Source organism: Rattus norvegicus, chromosome 4 (assembly GCF_036323735.1).
Source record: "Rattus norvegicus strain BN/NHsdMcwi chromosome 4, GRCr8, whole genome shotgun sequence".
NCBI classification, from domain to species: domain Eukaryota; kingdom Metazoa; phylum Chordata; class Mammalia; order Rodentia; family Muridae; genus Rattus; species Rattus norvegicus.
In genome coordinates, this window is record NC_086022.1 from 8,659,366 (window position 1) to 8,681,759 (window position 22,394).

Here is a 22,394-nt window from a genome sequence, read left to right on the forward strand (position 1 = left end):
TACCCCAGGGTAACCCTATTTTGAGAGGTTTGAATGTGAAGATCTTTATGGAGACTGTCTAGCCTGGTGTTCCATTTGCAATTGGCTAGGACTTTAGGAGTCCCTTTGCATGTATAGTAATATACTGAATTGAGAAGGATATCAGAAATCTGGGCACGTGGTCTGCAGCCATTGCTTAGAGACTGAGTACTTGGTGTTCTTGCAAAAGACCCAGGTTTGATTCCCAACACTTACAAGGTGGCTCACAACCACCTGTAACTTCAACTCCAGGGAAATCTGATGCCCTCTCCCAATTTCTGTAGATATTGCATGCACATGGTGTGTACACACACACACACACACACACACACACACACACACACACACACTCAGGCACATCCACACATCCACATAAAATTAAATAAATATATTTAATGAAAAAGAATCCATCTATATACGATGAGTCAACAAACTTGGTGATTGTTTTAGGCTTTCTTCAGAGAGGACCAGCACTTGTGAATGTGATCCCATGATATGAGAAAGTTAAAGCACACCTTGACTCTTACAGAAGTCACAGCTGCTGGGTCCAGTGGTGTTGATGGCAATAATTCTGATTATAAAAAAGGCAGTGCCCATTTCAGCCTGAGCCATCTCTGTTCTCTGACCTGACTAGTTCACTGTGGCCCATTTCTCTTTAGCTCTCTTGGCCTGAACTAGTACTGATCTAGTCTCCTGAACACTTGTTTTGGTGACTGCTCACTAAACCACCACCCAGTATATCAGCAAGTCCCTTGGAAAGCATTGTCCTGGACGTGTGTCACATTAGTTTATAATTTTCCAATATGCTTTCTTGGTGACAGGCTCCAGAGAAAACAGGGAGCACCATAGTAAGATTCACTCTTTCAGGGTTATGTGTCTTTAAAATCAGAGTATAATGGAGCAAGAACTGACAAGCCTTTACAAATAAACACACACTGCATTTGCCTTGGCTTGTGGCCTTAACGTCATATGAGTAACAAGTGTGTGTTGTCATCTTTAAGGAAAATGGGCCTTTAGAGCAAGGGTTCCATAGACAAGCAAGCTCTACCAGACAGTCCTTCTAGAGCTAATGAGGGGAAGTCAAAAGAGAGACTCAAAGATGCTCTCAAGAATCCATTGCTCAGTCAGTCTGAGTCTGTAATTCACAATAAGGTGGTGAATGGCTGCATAAACCAATTCTTCAATTGGAACTCCTCCAAATCTGCTTCATCTGCAAGCATTCAGATTCAAGGCTTGCAGATCACAGTCCTCGGCTAGTTCAAATCTAGGGATTTCCCTTGTATTTGTTGACGTGGAGCATTACCTCCTCTGATGCCTGCCTCTTCTCTTCTCAATCCATAGACCCACATTCCTAGCAACCACCGCAGTCTAAGAGACACAGGTCTGCCTCCTGTCTAGTCCCAGGGACATTTCTTCAGTGATTGGAAGGTGAGTGTTCCTCCTCAGTTCCCTGAGTGGTCACATAACATGTGAGGTTGCTCTAGTCCCTCAGTCAATCAGCTGAGGATGGCAGTAGAGATGGGTGGAGACAAGCTGGCTATGGCTGACCAGAACTACTGAAACAGACAAGGACTTGCTTTGTGGAGCAATACAGACACCTTCAACTCAGACAAGGTTAGTACCAATTCTGATACTGCACATATACATATTTTTGTTAATGGATCTCCAGGATGGCAGATTTTTGGGGGGCCAGGGTGATTAAAAGCTTTCCCTGAGACCTTCATGCATGGAGAAGAATATAGTACCTTCTGTGAAATCAGGATTATGGTTGACAGAGCAAGTAATGGCCAAGGGCTGGGGTCTTGGGAGAGCTGCATCACTGGGTCCTGGAAAACCAATTCTTTCTCACTGAAGGACTGTGGTTACGTGTGTCAAGACTGCTGAGTGTCCTGTCTTTGATATATCAGGAATGGATGCTGTGTGTTCCCATTGTATGACATTGTTTGATTAGCCTCCTGCTGACTATCCCCCTGTGTGATACTGCTGACACATTTCATTTCCCCTGAAATCTGTATGTAAGATGCTGCGCTTCTTGATAAACTTGTTTGGCATAAGGTGTAGCTTGTGCAAGACCTCCTAATCCCGAACTCTACTTTCCCTTTTGATCCTCTGGTCCTCCTACCTGTTACTGAACAACTACCTGCTAGTCCAGGTTAGCAGATGGTCCTGAAAGGACCCCATTTTCTCCATTTCAGCACCAGGCCTAATTTAGAAAAGAAGGCCACAGACATCACCTCCAGGGACAGACCATAAAATCCAGAACAAGATCATAAACCCCCTCCCAAAGAACAGTCTGGAGAGAACCATAAGAAAGAGAAAATATCTGAGCCCAGGACAGGTCATCTGCGCTGGCAGTCTTATCTCATCCTGCAGCTGAATGTTCATGCACAGGAATGCAAACCACCTGGCACAAGCCAACCAGAAGCTGACCCTTGTGACCTCTCCAACACCCACCAAGGAAATTTTCAACTACCAAACCTAACTCTAAATATAGAAAAACTAATATAGTCGTTAATCAAAGTTATACTAAGGTCACTGCTTTGGTCCCTGGCAGTCACATTAGAGATTACCTAATCCTTCTAGAGAGTTCCCCCTGGTTCCCTATAAGAAGGCCTATGTGCCTTTGTATGGGATTATCATTTTGAAGAATGGTTGACTTCAACATGCTAGATGTTTTCTACAGAATAAACACTCTTTGTCTTTGTATACTATCTAAGTCTTGGACAAGACTCTTATAGTCCACAGACACTCAAAAATAGGGTGTGTTGGTGTCTACCTTTTCTTTCCTCCCCACAAACAGGATGACATAAAGCATTTGTCAACTTCTAGAAATGGTTGTGATGGAGACACAGTGGGAGGAATCAGCATCTAATCTCAGAACTCAGGCCTGGTGTCCATTACTGCCCACCCCCATCCTGTTACCACAGGCTCCCTTCAAGGTCTTTACACCTGACTAACCATTCACTGTGGGCCTCCTTGTTTCCCAAGCCAGCTACCACCGAGTGACATGCATGCTAGTGATGGTTCTCAGTGGCCTCCTGGGCTTCCTCCTATTTCCAGTGGGTCCATCTTTTCTCATTGGTTGCTCACTCAAGACAGTTGGTCACAGCCCTGCATTTAAATAGAATTGTGGTGACATTCCAATATAAGCAATCCGCACATCATGTTCATGCTATCAAATACTAGTTGAATTTACTCCTGGAAATGTGAGCATACCCTGGCCTTGAAGCCAGTCTTCATTACGTGTGATCCTCAGAGTCAGGGGCTTTCTCCTCATGCTTCTCTGAAGTATTCAGTGTGTTTAGTGCTTTTTACTGCCCAGCTCTGATCAGAATTCCATTCAAGGCAAACTCTGGAACATTCTAATGCAACTAAAATTCCATCAGGTCTACAGACCCCTTATGGTGCAGTTCTTTGTAGTCAGTCTCACCAGAATGCAGGAATGCATCTGCTCTGAATGGCACACACTGGGCATGCACGACCTATTATAGATGAATAGTTACTGCAGTTAATATCAGAAAACTAAAAAAGTAACTTTGAACCTATTATTCAGGAGAGAGATTTAGAAAAGAACATGGTCTAGCAAGGGAGAAATATGAGACAACCAGAAAGGACATGTTCCCTTCAAGACCCTTCAGAGAGACATGGATAGTGAGTAATTGGATTATCAGCCTGCACCACAGAGTAAGGTACCTTGTTTGTCACAATTATTGAGAGAATCTTCCAGAACCCCACAGCCCCAGAGCACACCCTCCTACCAGATCCTGCTCGCCAAGTTGGAGCTGGGTTGTGAGCACTGGAAATGGCCACAAAGCAAATGAGTCCAGAGCTGAGTATGGCCATGAGCATGTTCTAGTCTCTGAGTTCCCGGAACACAAGGTTAGAATCCGTAAGTGCTTGGAAAACACTCACTTTAGAAGTTTTCTTTATCAAGATGAAGGCAATGCTGGAATGGGGTATGGGCAACACCACAAGGCTGTGCCCAAGACATATGTACATATGTCCCCAGTGTGTGGTCACTCCTATGAGGACTTTGCACTGTAACCTTCTTCCCCACTGTGCCTGGGCTCAGCCCCACCATTCTCTCTGGGTTTAGTTTTGCTTACTGATAGCAGTGCTTGGGACACCTTCCTTTCTAGCTTTTAGCTCAAAGGAGAACACAATAACTATATTTTCTACATTAACTCAGTGCTTATCACAGCAGTCGTGGCTCCTAATGGGATTGCTAATGTTGGAAGGAAGAGAAAATTAGCTCTGTGGGTGCTTTGGAGGACATTCTGCATCTGAGGGGATCCGGGGACACTCTAGAGCAGTACAGGTAGGACACCTGGCAAAATTTTGCTTGTCAAGACAAAAGCTTTTGCTTTGCTCCAGGAAATGAAACAGAAAGGCCAAGCCAAGAGGGCCTGTAGCATAGCTCATGGGGGTAAGCATCCAGGCTCCTTAGTCCTCTCAATCCTAAGACACAGTTCCCCAGCAGTACAACCTAGAGAAACAGCCCCCATGAATGTCTCCAGAAGCAATGGGTAGACAAGGCTCAGCCATATGCTTATTCCAATAAAAGAGTAAAGGAAGCTGCCCCTTTCAAAGCCTTCTTGGAATCTAGACTCCCACTTGGAATCCAAGGCACCCACTGCCTCCTACAGAATGCTGTCCTGACAGCTGGTGTCATCACTGGACAGAACCTCTGCGGTGACTGTGCTATTTAGTGAGAGTAGAGAGGGCTGCAGTGCAGCGGTTGTTTTTATGGAATGGAAGTGATTTAAAGTTCCATCAGTGCTAGCTGATAGGGGATATTCATTGCCCCATGTACTATGACTTTATTGCTACTAGCCATCTCTACCCACCACATTCTGCTCTTGAATGGTGGGGGATTTCAGGCAGGAGAATCTCTGAAAACTATGACCTCATTCTAAGTCCCAAGGAAGTGTGACATGACCACAGGACGAAAACTGTAAGGGTAATTCTTTTTTTCTTTCTTTCTTCTCTTTCCTCCTTTCTTTCTTTCCTTCTTCTTTCTTCCTTCCTTTCTTTCTTTCTTTCTTTCTTTCTTTCTTTCTTTCTTTCTTTCTTTCTTTCTTTCTTTTTTCTTTTCAATCACAGTTCTGCTTAAGGAAAAGCAAAGACAAACCCATGCTCCCTGGGTCTCTTCTTTTCATTAAGTCTCTGCAGTTGCTCTGTCCCCCTGCTGCATGCATCCGCCCAGAAGCGGCACTCACAAAACAAGGGAAGGGATCATATCACGTGTTTTTTTTTTAAATAGCTATCCATCATTTTAACTGAGAGTTCGTAGTTCTCGGGGAAGTAGACTTGACAAAGGAGATAAGGGAAACCCTCTTGCTCTCAGAGTCTGCTTTCAGTAAGCTTTCGCGGCACCTGAGAATTTACTGTGGTGGCCTGAATGAGGATGGAGGCATAGGCTGATGTGTATGATGACCACATTGTCCCCGCCTGGTGGCTCTGTTTCGGAAGGCTTAAGAGAGGTGACCTTTTTGGAAGAGGTATAACAATATGTGCGGGCTTTGAGATCTAAAAGACTCTTGTCATTTCTTCTCTCTCTCTGTTTTGTGCTGAGATCGCTGCTTCCCAGCATTCCTCTCTCCCACTGTGCCTGCTGTCTCTGCCCTGACATAATGAGCACCAATCCTCTGCAACCATAAACATTCTTCTGTAAGTTGTCTTGGACATGGTGTTTTATCACAGCAACAGGAAAGTAATTTTACTACCAAAGTGTGTTTTGAATTCTTACAGCAATATGGGGAAGTCAATACAATATTAAGAGTAAGCATTGAAAAGACATAGACCTCACAGTTTTAAAAGACCATAAAATTACAGTTGTTAATATGCTGTGGTATGGGTACATCTGCAGACATGTAGACCAGTGGATTAAAACAGTTCTGAACTAAGTCCACAGTCACAAAGGAGCTACCACTACACTATGCGAATGGGATATTCAACAAACAAGGCTGATAGAGCTGCACGCTCACACGCCAGGAAAGTCAGTTTCTTACTTTACACCACTACACAAAGGATCTAAATACAAAACTTAAAACTGTTAACATTCTTAGGACAACAGGAATAAACCTTCGTGACCTTAGATTAAAAACACTTCCCCTGCTATAAACACTAGCATATTAATAACCAAAGAGGAATTAGAATTTTGTCAAAATTAAAGCCTTTTGTGTGTTAGCAGATCCTGTCAAAGGGCATGGAGCATTTGATCAGTGGTTAAGAGTCTGTGCTACTCTCCCAGAGACCTGCACTTTGGTTCCCAGCATCTCTCCTGGCCTTTGAAGGCACCTACACATACAAGCCCAAACCTACACACAGAAACACAAACACAGTGAAAATAAAATTAAATTATAATTAAAAATAAAATTAAATTTAGAAAAAAGATACAATCAAGCCAGTGAAGGCCAATGAGATAGCTCATTCACTGGACACAGGAGCACAGAACAGCTCTCCCACACAGTAGCCTCTGACCTATGCTCACAGTCTGTGACACTGATGCATTTTGGGTATTTATGTGATCTAAGAGTTTCTGTGTTATTTTGTTAATACATGTGTATCTCAATGACTTCTGTATGTTGACTTAATATTTCTGAATTAGGATAAATCCCACTTGGCCATGGTATGTAATATATCATAGAGATTTTTGTTATCTATCTATCTATCTATGTATCTATCTATGTATCTATCTATCTATCTATGTATCTATCTATCTATCTATCTATCTATGTATCTATAAGTTATATATTTACTTATTTATTTAGTTATATGTGTTTGTGTCTCTGGCTGCAGAGGCCAGAGAGGGCATCAGAGCCCTGGTAGCTAGAGTTACAAGTGGCTGTGTGACACCTAATGTGGGTGCTGAGAGCTGAACTCATCTGTGCAGAGCTGTTGGTCCAGCCTTCATAACACCTTTATGTTACTGCATTCAGTTCACTACTAGCTTTTTGTGCATCTTTCCTCACAAGGAACAGTGGTCTGCAGTTCTTATTTTTCCTGGGTAATGTCTACTACCGGTTAATAAAGATATTAATTTTATTTTACTTCCATTGTGGTCTAATGGTCTACTTGCATTTTGTACCAATCTTTCCCCTGCACTGCGGTATCTGCTTACTTTTCCACCTTGAAGTCTAACACATGTGCAGTCAGCTTATGGAGGCTGGCAGTGATGTTGATTCGCTCCTACTCATGATAATCTAAAAGATTGGTATGAGTGGGGCAAGCCTCGTTTACTGCACTCCATGTTCCCTGCGTTGTCCTGTGACACCTTCCACATGGTTCATCTAACACTACTCTAGGAGGTCCATCTCATGCTCCACTTCTATCTCAGCCACTCACAGGCAATGCAGGGGAACACAGTAGGTACTGCTGTGGACTCTGTATGTCTTTCTTACCTGAGAGAGTTTTGCCTTTGACCCCATCAGTATTTAACTCTGTCAGTGTTACCTAATAAGTAATTTGCTTTCGGCACACAGTCATCATGTGTTGCTGGAACATTTTTTTTAATTCTTCCTTGCTGTAACACCCAGGAATACCATGGGATATATTAAACTATTTCTAATGCCAATAACTTTAATTTCAAGAAGAATAGCATCAGTAAATTTTAATCTATGGCATTTCAATCTAGTCAAACACTATACAACAATTTAAAGCATATAAGATAGATTTGTTTTCATTGAAAACCAACTATCTCCTATGATAGTATAATCAAAACCAGAACCTGATAAGAATAAACTGTACAGTCAACAGCTCCTTAGAAACTATCTCGTAGTAAAACTGCTCATTGTAATATGTTAGTGACTGGTTCTGAGAAGCATCATACCTGGGGTCAGCAGGATGACTGAGGTGACAATCAGGGAGCAGATGACAAGGATGACAAGCAGTGCAATGGCGATTCCTTTCCAGTTTCTCTGTGGAGGATTACTCCCCACCAGCTCCTGAAATAACCACAGGAAGAGAGAACCCATGAGCACAAGGCAGACTGGCCCAACCAATCAATGCTACCACCTTATTCAGGACACAGGGCCACAGCAGAAGCCTCTTTTAGCTTTCAGACTGCCTAGAGTGAGCTCCTCTCCAGCCCTCCCTCCTACAGCACCCTGAGGACCTGCTCTGTTCCTTCTCATGTCAGGAAGACTGTGGTTCTACAATGAGTCTGACATTGTGCCATGTTGAAAATATCCCCCTCATAAAATATCCTCATGAACTAGTTGTCACTCAGTGTGGCCTTGAGACTCTCTTTTTCAAAGCCCCATGGAGTCTCCATGGGGTCTCAGTCAAGTGTGATGAACATTGCTAGCCCCAAATCTCTTCTCCCTTTCTTTATGTCCACACTATTGACTTTGACCAGTAGCCACCCTGTGTGAATATTTAGCAAGCACACACTGGGCGTCAACTTCTATGTGTGCCACTTAAAGGGAGCTGGGCGTTTCTTCTTCAGCTCTGTGAGCACCCTTTAGCACTCCTCAAGTCTTGCTTCCCTGGCTTGCTCACCTATCCTATTCTCTAAGCACATTTCATGGAGCAGCACGTGTGCTATAGCAAGGGTAGAGGGTGGGAGGGAGATCTGGAGATATCACTAAAGGATGTTAACATAAGAACAACTAGGAACTCAACAGACTTATAGAATAATGAGACTAAACTTATAGTTTCCTTAAGATTAGGGTCGCCATATCATTTATGGTCCTCACTGGGATTCCCGGAGTAACAAGTGGGGCATCATTAATATCTAGTAACAAGTACTGCATATAACTATTAAATAGTAATTATAATTACTTCTACAGAAAAATCTATACAGAAACAAAGGACATAGGACTGTACTATAGCTATACATGCTTTGCTCTGAGAATATTTTAAAGCATCTGTCATTTCAGCTCATGTTAAATTATCCAAGATGTAGTAGGATAGAGATTGTCTCTAAAGTAGATAACAATACAAAAATTCATCTCCATTCATAACTGTATGTTCATTAGAAGGTATAAAATGGTTCCAAGTCCATATAATAGACAACAGTTGATTAGCCATATGCTTTTCCTGGCCCTGACATACCTGTAATATGATATCAAGTCATGGGCTGTAACTTAAGAGAGCAGAAGGAGATCAGCTATTATTGCTTTACTATTTATCACCATCATTGCTAAATAATAAAGCAGTAACATCTTATGTACAACAACGAGTGAACTAAGAAGTGTGTGAAGAAAGGGAAGCCTGTTCTATTACACTCTCAGTTCCAACTGGGCAAGTTGGGGTTTTAGCTTTTGCTGGGAAGATGGGGCAGGTTACAGCTTTCTGAATACAGCATATATTAAGCTGCAGACAGTTATGAATGTTTCAGATACACATATATAACAGGCTTGCTTCACATAGCTAAAGGGATGGCAGATGCAATATCCAGCAGAAGCGAAAGATGAACTCCCAGTAAAGGAAGGCATCTGCAACATAAGACTAAAGTATCAGGAGATATGACACAGGGGGTGGCCAGTGGCAGGGGTACAGCAGGAATTACACTGATGGCAGGGGTAGAGCTTGCTGGTCATGACGACAGTGGGTGGTTTCATGGTTTTTTTTTTTGTTTTGTTTTGTTTTGTTTTGTTTTTGGTAGTTGCTGGTAGAGGGGTCAACCAGATGGCCCTTTCACCAGGGAAGTGGAAAGTGCATTCAACCCTCTTCCTTACAACAACCCATCTTTCAACCCCCACACAGGCAGTTTTAGAAGCATGTAGAGACTACAGGACTCTGGCTCCCCAAAGAGAAAAGATCAAGATTAATCAAGTAATAGTTTTAAATATTTGCAGAAGGTATTCATATGTTAGCAGCTCTCTGGGGGTGCCAGTGAGATTGTGCATCTTGCTACAGGGCCAATCCTGACACAGTCAGCAGGCCCACCCTCCCACCCAGATTTTCCCCTCCCAAGCACTTCGGCTGTGTGTCTCTTAGGTACTTTTGTGTGGCTTGGCTTTGCTAGTTCTGAGTGTGAGTAGCTATGAAATGCCATTGGAGGCTGGTTTCAAGGCAACTCTAAGACACTTTAAGTAAACCATCAATTCAGGGAGACCTCTGTGTGTGTGTGTGTGTGTGTGTGTGTGTGTGTGTGTGTGTGTGTGTGTGTATGAGAGAGAGAGAGAGAGAGAGAGAGAGAGAGAGAGAGAGAGAAAGAGAGAGTAGTCCTATCCTCTATAAAACCCCTGTTGATCAAACAGACCCCAACTTTGGATGATTAGCAATTCATTTCAGGGGAAGAAGAGAGACAAGTACTTCCCAGGACCAGCAGGTAGTGCTCTCAAGGGCCTCAGTCCCCTGACTTCTCTCCACTGTCTTTTAATGCTTGTTCTAGTTTGCATTCTGTTGCTGTGATAAAACACTGACTAAGTGCAACTTAAGGAAAGAAAAGAGTTTATTTGGCTTAAACTTCCAGGGCATAGTGTACCATTGAGGAAAGATAGGGCAGGAACTCAAGCAAGAACTTGAAGCAGAAACCATGGAGGGCCACGGCTTGGGGCCTCCTCAAGTTCATGCTCAGCTGGCTTTCTTAGCCGTTCAGGACCACCTGCACCGGGTGTGGAGTTGCCCACAGCAGACTGTGCCCTTCTAGACCAGGTAACTACTGAGACACTTTCTCATAAAATGCCGTTAAGCCAATCTTATGTCGGCAATCACTCTATTGAGACTTCTTCTCTGTAAGTCTAGGCTATGCTAAGTGCTTTCCCCAGCAGAGTCTTCAGGGACTTTGGGTTATACGGACTCCGTTCACCCATTCCCACATACATGTAGAAACGTCTCAGTTTGACTGCTTTGTGTAACATGATTTTACACTACAGGCAGAGAGCATATCAACCCTCAAACCATCAAGTCCCTCTCACCAGCACCCAAGCCTGCTCTGTAGCCCAGCAAATTAATTAATGGGGATAAGGAAGAGGGAGTCTTTCTCCCAAGCAGGGGACATGCATTTGGTTTGGGTATGGCTGGACATGGTGACCAGGTGAAGCATCAGAAGCTGAAGCCCCAGGAATATACTGAGACAATGCCAGTCTTTCAGATGCCTTCCTTCTTCTTTTCTATCCAAATCTCAGTAGGAAATGGGGGGGGGGTTCTTAAGCCATCCTCAGTAACTTCCAGAAGTTGGGCATTGGTTAATGATTCACTTTTTTTAAATTTACACCAAAAAGAGATGTGCTGAGGTGGTGGGAGCTTTTCCCATGCTTCAGTGCGGGAAATACTGGGCCAAATGTAGATCAGAGCCTTAATGGACAACATGTTCACAGGGCAACAATAAAAATGATTAGAAGAAAGTCAACAGCACTAGCTGGAGTGTAGCTCTCCCATTACATGCCTCTCTTCTGCTGTCTGGATATATTTTCTTCCTAATATTTATTCTCTGTGAAATGTTTGGACATAAATTTCTTTTATGGATCACAGACCATTTACTATAAGTGGAAGGTTGCAACAAATTATAAAATCAATGGTGCATCCATCTTGGGTAGAAAAATGGCCTTGAGATCAGTGCATTTCCATATTTGGAGAACAAATGACAACAAGATGGTGAGAGCAAATCTTAATCACATTCAGCAATTGACACATGTCTATCAGTAATCGCCTGGGAGCCTATGGGATGGCTGGCCCCATTTCTCTTTACTGCTCATTGACTTCCTCTTCCTCATTGGTGGCTCCTAAGTTAATGCTAAAACACAACACAGATATTAACTAGATGCTAGAGAGATCTAGGTGAGCAAGACCACGTCTGGGTGATGCTGGCCTCACAGGGGGATGAAGAGGCTGCACACAGACATATGTCCTAAGGAGACCTGGGGGACGAGCCTGGACTTTCATTTGTAGAAACACAAGGAACTGGCATCATCTCTAACCTTTGTTCCTTTTATCCCTTTCTCCTCTCTTTGCTTCTGCTTCTTCTCCTCACATTTCCCATTCCTACTCTGCATCAACACCCAGAAATCCATGTTACGATCAACTCTTCTATGTCTGCTGTAGCCATGGACACAAAAAGCAACATGAACCAAGCAGTTTGAGAGTATAGGCATGGGCCAGAGAAGCCATGACACTTAGACATCCCATGAACAATTTATCTTGCCATTTATGAGGTGGGTGCTGCCATGGGTAGGAGGGCAGGATCACAGTAATGACGTGTCAAGTGTAGGCTATGGCACAGGCCAGCAGCTTGGGACAAAGGGGGAGAAATTAGGAAATGAGAAAAGAAACAAAAGAAATGGGAACATCGGACTCTAGGAGAAGACACAAAAGACAGAAAGTGTTTAAAAAGGAATGTGGAGAGGGGTGGTGTTGGGAGAGGAGGGTGGAAAGAGAAAGTGGTCAGAGGAAAAAGATTGAAAGAGGGGGTCAGGAGTGAAGGGGAGGAAGAGGAGATCAGAAGAAGAGGAAAGGGGGAGGTAGGGTCAGAAGAGAATTGAGGGAAGAGGCAGGTCTATGGTGGCTTTTTAATGGTGTGCAGCTATTGACATGGTGTGTCTTCAGTTAATTTCTATCTGAAAAAAGAAAAACTTCTACACATCAAGTAGCCAATATATATACTATATATTTCAGGATTATTTCTCAAGCTAAGTTCAGGCTGATCTTGTTCATTTTTGCTTTTTCAGTCAAGTTGAAAAAGAAATTTATTTTTTAAATGACCCAATGTCTTTCCTTAGCTCTAGCAAGTCTGAGGACACCTTTCTTGCTGCTGTGTGTAAAATGCCTTTTAAGAATTAAACAGAGCTTAAGATATTTTAAAGAGACAAAGGATTGAACATTCACACAGCATGTTCAACATCAAAGGGAGGGCTGCTATCTCGCTTGACCATGGACACTGTGGAGCTAATGAAAGGAACTTGCTGGAGACTAAAGTGGTCCAAACAGCGATTACTTTGTTAGAGATTCAGAGCTATAAGAAAAGGTCATGGTGATTAGTGTACTTATCTGGATCAGGGTGGAATATAATTAATACTTTCATGTATAGCATCTTTGGATAATCCAATGGTTTTTGGCCAAGAGAAATAACAATTACATATTCCCTATGACAGAAGAGAACCAACTGATAATTTCAGATAGGAGATTTAAATGGTTTCACATAGTTTTCAAAACAAGGCTATTGGAAGTGATTTAGAAGCTGATCCTGGATATACATGTGGAACAAAGACTCACAGGCCTATGGCTGAAGTGGGGGTTCTTGGGCTACAGTTGGTCACACAGATTTTATTGTGCTTAGGATGACACAGTGTTGGCCTATGAACTTACTACTGTCAGGACAGCACGAATCGCCACTGCCCAGCACCTCACAAATGTAGGAAAGTTAGAGTATATGATGGTGATTTTTCAAAACTAAAACCAACCCTACCACAGTTTGGGAACTTGCCTGTGCAGAAACAAGATTCTGGCTGAGAACCTTAGTATACCAGTGCCAAGCCAAGCCCTGTGAAGCCTGGCTTCACAAAATGTCAGCCCCGAGACACCTGTCCTTGGAACGCCCTTCCTGGGAACACTCTTCCTCTAGTATACTTTATCTTTATCCGACGAGTGGCAAGCTTGTCTGAGAACTCACAATAGAAAAGGCCCACTCTGCAATTCCTCATATTTCAGCAAAACATTAACTTTATAAACTTTCATAGTGCTAGAAGTAGCTACGCAAACTTCTAGGAAAGAAAATCAATTATCAGTCTTACCCAGCTATGAGATCTATGAGCTACAGTAAAAGTGGACTAGTGCGATATGCCCACTGCTGCCATAGGGGAATGGAGGTCACGGGAGTTGCCCACCATTTTCTGATAGCATTTAAAGCCTGCTCCACAAGATGAAACCCATACCTGGCACCGTTATCAGTCCAAAAACCTGTGCCTAGACCATTGCTATGTCCTAGGGGAAAACCTATTACTATCAGTTTTGCTAAATAGACATAGTGTTAAACTGACTCCTAATGACCTATCATTAAACACATAGAGTACTGCATCTCTCAACATTCATCAGGAAGCTTCCTTCTTCAGTAGATGGTGATTGATGCAGACACCCATGACTGGTCAAAGTTCACAGGCTATGAGACTGTGGGGTACTGATTCCTCAATGGGAGATTTATATGACACCTTTCTTCCTAAGTCTCAGTGGTCATCAAAGGAGAAGGGACAAAAAGATTCGGAGAGCCAGAGGTGGTGAATGACTATAAGGAATTGTGTCTTCTGCACACAACAGGGTAGCTGCACATGTGAACTCAGGAGCTGTGACAGCACACATACTCCAATCAAAGGCCACATCCCAAAGTCCATGAGCAGTACACATCATAATTGATATTTTTTTTAAAAAAGAGGACATACTTTTGTGTGTTTAGTAAGAGTTGGGGAAGAGAATGATAATAATTAAAATATATTGCAAGAAATTATCATAGAACTAATATAAATTTAACTAAAGAAAAACAACATAAGTATAAAGGGGACTTATTGGGGAGGAGGGTCCTGAGGCTAGGAGTAAAGTGAGCCCAACAGAAAGGAAAGCAAGCACAAAATTTCACGTTCTATACTTAAGTATATACGTCATTTAGGGGGTGGACGGGCACCAACAAATGGGTGATGAGTACACATGAGCAAAGACAATTATAAACATACAAAATACCAAAAAGAAACATTATTTTGCATACTCATTAAGTTTTTAGTAACAAAAAGATGAAATACTTATGTTATATAAGCAAGGGAATCATTAAATAATTGTTAAAATAGCTTCCAACTGAGCCCATAGAATTCTTTGGAGTTTAAGCACAAAGGGAACTTGGTTTAACACTGCCTCTGACTAACTCAGAAGAGACATCATGCTGGCTTGCATCTGGGTATTTCTTGGAGTGACACCGATGACACATAATTGATTTGATTGATTGATAGATTGATTGATTGATTGATGCAGGAAGCAGCCTTTTCATGCCCATGCTGTTCTTCCAAGAGGAGAGGAGACTTGAGAAGCCAAGGACCTGGTGCTGGCAAGACCTAGTTTCTAGCTTTGGCTTAGAATAGGTCCAGGAGCAGATGGGCCGGGCCTGGAACTATAGAGCCAAGCCGGGGCAGCTGGAGAAGCAACACTGTTTGCTGGAGAGGAGCAACCTGCCTGCCTGGCAGACAGAAAGAGAAGGAGGTCCCAGTATCAGTCTCAAAACAGCCAGTTAAAGACAAAGACAAATAGATCCAGGCATTTGCCCCACGATGGAGGATCTTTGAGGATGAGTGCTTGGCTGTGAAGCTTGGAGTGTTTCTCTGTGGTCTCTTCAGAGCTGGACAGCTTCCACAGAGGCCTCCAGGGGAATAGGGAAGGAAAGAGGAGCCAGGGACGGCATGCTGTATGGGTATGGGTATGGGAGGGTTCCTGTGGTGTGATCAGATAGCTCTCATGAAGTTAATCTTAGAGGAAGGCAGAGCATTCCTGGTAGCTCACCCATGGCTCTGAACATGGGCTCTCACCCTTGGCAGCTCTCCTCAGAACACTCCCCTCTTCTGTCTTGGCCTCTGGCCTTTGGCCTCTTCCAAACATCCTACCAACACATGGCCATGTCTACTTACTCTGTATGACACAGGCCAGGTATCCCTGTTCCTACACACTCTGCCACCTGCTTCTCTGGGCTGAAACTGCCTGTTTCCTTCTCTCTCCCTGGGACTGTGGTCGGTCCCTTCCTACTTATCTCCTTGCCTTTTCATCCAAAGCACAACTGTTGTCCTTGCTGAATATGTGTGTATGGGGTACACTGTTTACATCCACAGTGTTCCCATCTTCTTAGTGCCCTCATCCTTTCAGTATCCCCATCCTCCCAGTGTCCTCATCCTCTCTGTGACCCTGTCTTCCCAGTGTTCCCATCCTCTCAGTGCTCCCATCCTCTCAGTGTCCCCATCCTCCCAGTACTCCCATCCTCCTCTTGCTTCCATCCTCCCAGTGTTGCAATCCTCTCTGTGACCCTGTCCTCCCAATTCTTCCATCCTCCCAGTGCTCCCATCCTCCTTGTGCTCCCTTCCTCCCAGTGTTCCAATCCTCTCTGTGACCCCATTCTCTCTGTGACCTCACACACCCTGCCCCCCCCCAGAGTCCTCCAGACTCCATGTTTCCATCCTCTCCGTGACTCTGAGCTATAGAATTTGTTAGCCTTTTGTTACATGGTTCTTGCCTCCTGAACCAAATACATTCAATTACCCTTGGAGAAAGGAAAGCTCAGATGGTACTGGGCTAAGAGTCACATGTCCTTGAACTTGTCACAACCCATGGCTGCTAAGTGATCATAACTGATGCCCAGTTCTTCAACCTTGAGTAGGGAAAGATAGAAGCTTCGGGAGGGTGAACAGAAGACTAAGCAGAGTATAGAGCATGTGTAGAGCCATGTCCAGCATGGTGCCATAGTCAGAATGCTGCAGAGCTTCGCCTGATACTGTACGAAGCTACCATGTTTCATGGCTCTGCTGTGCTCTGGTGGAGGCACTATCATCTGAATGCACATATCTCTCTTCAGTTCACATGTAGGCACCCTGATGGGGTGATGAGGGTGGTGACTTTATACATGAAAATAGTCCTTTCTAAGGGAGAGAAGTAAGATTTCACTGCCTGATCCTCACCATATGAGGACAAGTCAGAAGACAGAGATCTACAGTTCAGAGTGAGTCTCAGTAGAGCTGCCCAGGCCTGTAGACAAAGCCTCCATGGCCGTAGACAAGGTTCCCCGGCCTGTAGAATTCTTCTCTAAGAACAACTGCTCTCACCACTAAGCTTCCCTGGAAGGTTAACACACATTTCTGTTATCCTGTGCCCTTCACTTCTCAGGTAACTAGTGCATGAATGCCTCCCATCCTCACACATAAACGGTTCAGGGAACAGGCCCTTTCTAGACATTCTTGTAACCATGACAGGGTCATATTAACAGTGGCCTTCAGAAACTAGAAGAGCAGTTGTCCACAAGCAAGAGGACCAGACTTTAGACCTGAGATCCTACATAAATACCAGGTGAACATGGCAGTCAGCCTTCAATTCCAGCCTTACCTAGGAAGGTAGCAATGGGATCTCTGGAGGAAGCTGACTAGCTAGCTAGACCATATGGGTGAGCTCTGAGTTCAACTGAAAGACCCTTTCTTTTTTTTTTTCCGGAGCTGGGGACCGAACCCAGGGCCTTGCGTTCGCTAAGCAAGCGCTCTACTGCTGAGCTAAATCCCCAGCCCCTGAAAGACTCTCCCATGCTCATGGATTGGCAGGATTAATATAGTAAAAATGGCCATTTTACCAAAAGCGATCTACAGATTCAATGCAATCCCCATCAAAATACCAATCCAATTCTTCAAAGAGTTAGACAGAACAATTTGCAAATTCATCTGGAATAACAAAAAACCCAGGATAGCTAAAACTATCCTCAACAATAAAAGGACTTCAGGGGGAATCACTATCCCTGAACTCAAGCAGTATTACAGAGCAATAGTGATAAAAACTGCATGGTATTGGTACAGAGACAGACAGATAGACCAATGGAATAGAATTGAAGACCCAGAAATGAACCCACACACCTATGGTCACTTGATTTTTGACAAAGGAGCCAAAACCATCCAATGGAAAAAAGATAGCATTTTCAGCAAATGGTGCTGGTTCAACTGGAGGTCAACATGTAGAAGAATGCAGATCGATCCATGCTTATCACCCTGTACAAAGCTTAAGTCCAAGTGGATCAAGGACCTCCACATCAAACCAGACACACTCAAACTAATAGAAGAAAAACTAGGGAAGCATCTGGAACACATGGGCACTGGAAAAAATTTCCTGAACAAAACACCAATGGCTTATGCTCTAAGATCAAGAATCGACAAATGGGATCTCATAAAACTGCAAAGCTTCTGTAAGGCAAAGGACACTGTGGTTAGGACAAAACGGCAACCAACAGATTGGGAAAAGATCTTTACCAATCCTACAACAGATAGAGGCCTTATATCCAAAATATACAAAGAACTCAAGAAGTTAGACCGCAGGGAGACAAATAACCCTATTAAAAATGGGGTTCAGAGCTAAACAAAGAATTCACAGCTGAGGAATGCCGAATGGCTGAGATACGCCTAAAGAAATGTTCAACATCTTTAGTCATAAGGGAAATGCAAATCAAAACAACCCTGAGATTTTACCTCACACCAGTGAGAATGGCTAAGATCAAAAACTCAGGTGACAACAAATGCTGGCGAGGATGCGGAGAAAGAGGAACACTCCTCCATTGTTGGTGGGGTTGCAGACTGGTACAACCATTCTGGAAATCAGTCTGGAGGTTCCTCAGAAAATTGGACATTGAACTGCCTGAGGATCCAGCTATACCTCTCTTGGGCATATACCCAAAAGATGCTCCAACACATAAAAAAGACACGTGCTCCACTATGTTCATCGCAGCCTTATTTATAATAGCCAGAAGCTGGAAAGAACCCAGATGCCCTTCAACAGAGGAATGGATACAGAAAATGTGGTACATCTACACAATGGAATATTACTCAGCTATCAAAAACAATGACTTTATGAAATTCATAGGCAAATGGTTGGAACTGGAAAATATCATCCTGAGTGAGCTAACCCAATCACAGAAAGACATACATGGTATGCACTCATTGATAAGTGGCTATTAGCCCAAATGCTTGAATTACCCTAGACGCCTAGACGGATGATCAAAATGTGAATGCTTCACTCCTTCTTTAAAAGGGGAACAAGAATGCCCTTGGCAGGGAAGAGAGAGGCAAAGATTAAAACAGAGACTGAAGGAACACCCATTCAGAGCCTGCCCCACATGTGGCCCATACATATACAGCCACCCAATTAGACAAGGTGGATGAAGCAAAGAAGTGCAGACCAACAGGAGCCGGATGTAGATCGCTCCTGAGAGACACAGCCAGAATACAGCAAATACAGAGGCGAATGCCAGCAGCAAACCACTGAACTGAGAATAGGACCCCCGTTGAAGGAATCAGAGAAAGAACTGGAAGAGCTTGAGGGGCTCGAGACCCCATATGTACAACAATGCCAAGCAACCAGAGCTTCCAGGGACTAAGCCACTACCTAAAGACTATACATGGACTGACCCTGGACTCTGACCTCATAGGTAGCAATGAATATCCTAGTAAGAGCACCAGTGGAAGGGGAAGCCCTGGGTCCTGCTAAGACTGAACCCCCAGTGAACTAGACTGTTGGGGGGAGGGCGGCAATGGGGGGAGGGTTGGGAGGGGAACACCATAAGGAAGGGGAGGGGGGAGGGGGATGTTTGCCCGGAAACCGGGAAAGGGAATAACACTCGGAATGTATATAAGAAATACTCAAGTTAATAAAAAAAGAAAGAAAGAAAGACAGAAAGAAGACTGATTAAGGAAGGCTGCTGAGAGGAACTTTGTGTTTCCACATGCACATGCCTACAGGGACCCCCATACCAGAAGGGGTAGATCTGCCATGAGTTGGGGGAAGACTGGGGATGAATATAGTCAAAATACATTATATGCAATTCTCAAATAGTTAATAAAATATTAAAGAAGGAAAAGGAGATTTTCATTTTCCACTCAAGACGATAATAAAAAGATTTTTTAAAAAAGATAAAATTCACAAGAGTATTTGATTACACCATCCTGTTGTCAATCTTGTATTTAGATTAGCTAGACAATTACTGTAACCACGTTGTCAAGATAACATTGAAACAAAGTTATTCAGAATACATTCCAGTCCATGTAACTAGTTTTCAAAGAAAAATTTTCTTTTAAAGCCATGACATTCAAACACTGCCACCCCATTTTAAAATTTCTTCATTTTTTCCCAAGCTAACAACAAAGAAAGAGAAGAGAGCTTGTTGGACCCAGAGACACCACCACGTTTTCTACTTCTCCTGGATATGTTGATTTACTCTGTACCCATGCAGAGACAGCACCAGCTTTTTGCAGCATGCTAGGGGTGTACTGAAGCATGCACATGAGTCAAGCTCTGGGGTGGTGGATGCTTGGGGCTGCACCACTCGCTTTTGTTTGCAGACATTTGTTGAGGGTGGCTGACTCGTACTTTATGGACTAAGTCCACTGCAAGTGTCTTAGTTTCTCTGCAGTGCTGTTTCCTGTGGAAGAAACACAGTTGGATCTATTTCTAAAAGAAGCCTGAGGTGTATCCTGATGGTCTATTAGAATCTACCTCCCATTTTTCAGAAAAGTCCGGGAGCCAGCCTTGACAATCTCACCAGCTCATTTCAGAGGCAGAAGGACTCTGTCCCTAGGTGTTGTGCCCATCTTTTTTTGGAAAGCATAAGTAATCCCTCTGGCACTTTACAGGGAGACTCATCTGCATCTGATTACACAACAGGGAAGTGTTAGGCAGTGGGGAAGTGATGGACTCTAAATGTGCACCAGGCTTTAAGAGCATCCAGAACAGAAGGAAATCAAAGAAAATGTGGTCACTGCTGTCAGTGGCCTTCACCTTGGACCAGCACGGGTCTTTAAAGGAAACTGACTGTAGAGGTCAAACTTCCATGCAGAAAGAACTCAGGAGATCCTCGATTTCCTGGCTCTACTTCCTTCCCCACCATGGTTGGGAAAGGTTTACCTAAGGTCACAGATTGAGCACTTGGTGTCAATTATCCTAGTTCCAAAGGCAGTTCTCATTCATAAACATCTTACTGTCCTATGTCTTCATTGAAGTTCAGAACTTGGAGAGAAGGTTTCTCTTTAACTTGAGTCAGAGTAGGGAAACCTAAATGAATCAATGCGTCTCTTCATTGGGATAAGTGTGATAGGCAGACCAGTGTTTCACAGAGATGTCTTTACAGAGATGTTGCCATTCTAATTCCTAGAACCTGGAAATCCATGATACTTCATGCAAAAGAAAATTGAGGAGCCTATGGAATTAACATCTCTAGTCAGGAGGCCTCAAAATAGAAAATTAACCTGAATTTTTCATGGGATCAATGAGGTCACAGAAGTGTTGGATGTTTGCAAAAGCAAGGGGGCTTTCCAAAAGACACGGCTGACAATGCTGGCTGTGAAGAACGTGGGCAGCCTCTGGGGGGGTGGGATGAGCAAGCAGACTTCCTCTGAGCCTTTATGCAGAACCAAGCCTGCACACCTTGACGTGATCTCAGGGAAGCCCACCTCAGACTTGCCACCTTCAGTGTAAACAAATAGATGTGTGTGTAGTGACAGCCCCAGTGGTAGAAGAGAATGAATTCATAAGTGATTGGGCTTTAGTTTTCTCTGTGTGTGCCCTTGTATATACAGGTGCACATGCATGTGTATGCATATGCATATATGTTTCTCTCTATGTATTATGTACATATGTACACATACATATTCAAATATAATTATATATAAATATACACAACATATTTTTACATACATATTTTATAAATATATACATATAAACATATACACATATACATACATACACACCACCATGCTTATCTCCTTTTACATGGCATCTGGGGGAGTGAACTCAGGTCCACATACCTCCAAGGCAAGTTCTCACTGAACTATCCTCTGGGCCACCTATCAGGTTCTCACTGGACATCTCCCACTCTTTACAGACCAAAGTTCTAGCCTATTCAAGAGATGTAAATGTGGCTCGGTCTCTATTTGCTGTGATTATGAAGAATTCTTGCCTCTGACATGTCTGGGTTCCACATCTTCACATATGTGTCAGGATGAAACAGGGCAGTCCCTTTAGAGGAATGTAAGCATGAGCTCACACAGTCCACCTAGTGGGAAAGGCAGTGACAATCCTCTCCCCTGGAAAGAGTGTTGAGAATGAAGGTCATAAAACCAACTCAAGGAAGAGGCTGTGGTGGGGTGGGAGGAAACTCTGTGCCTCTGGCTCTGTTCCTTTCAGGTTTTCCAGTAACAGGATTGGTGAAGCTTGGGAAATTCTATGAGTGAGTGACTTGTTTTATACTGGCATAGTGAGGAGAAGTGAGCCCTCTAACCATCCTGTTTAAACTTGGCTTTAAAGAATACGGTCAAAGTCCTCAGCAACACTGCAAAACACACTTAATTTGTACAAGTGATTAAGGGTGGCAGCTTTCATTTTTCCAATTCATTAATCATTGCAGACATGCCTTTGCCAATAAAGCTTTGATGACGTGCTTTGTCGTGTTCATTTTTTCTATGTTCTTTGGTTATTGAGAGATGACAAAACTCATTAGCATACAATAACAAGTGGAAAAGACCATGGTTCAGCTGGGCCCCTTGGCCCTCTCTCAAGGAGGCTTTAATTCTGGCCTTTAAGACTTGAACACTGAGTCCTAGGATGTTCCTTTCCTCTGTAGCTTCAGCAATTGGCTGCTTCCGGAACCTGTGCCTGGAGTGATGGGTGGTGGCAGCTTCTTGCTGTTCTAACTCCAGAATATCCTGCAACTCCTTAAACATTGACTG

General features: G+C 43.4%; 1 protein-coding gene across 7 annotated transcripts in view; it reads right to left on the reverse strand.

Annotated features, from left to right (window-relative positions):
• Positions 1 to 22,394, reverse strand: part of Dpp6 (dipeptidyl peptidase like 6) — a 919,475-nt gene that overhangs the window by 336,146 nt on the left and 560,935 nt on the right. For all 7 annotated transcript variants that reach the window (XM_017592501.3, XM_017592503.3, XM_017592504.3 and 4 more), the window contains exon 2: positions 7,850 to 7,964. In XM_017592501.3, the coding sequence (XP_017447990.1) occupies positions 7,850 to 7,964 (115 nt within the window). The remainder of the gene's footprint in view (positions 1 to 7,849; positions 7,965 to 22,394) is intronic.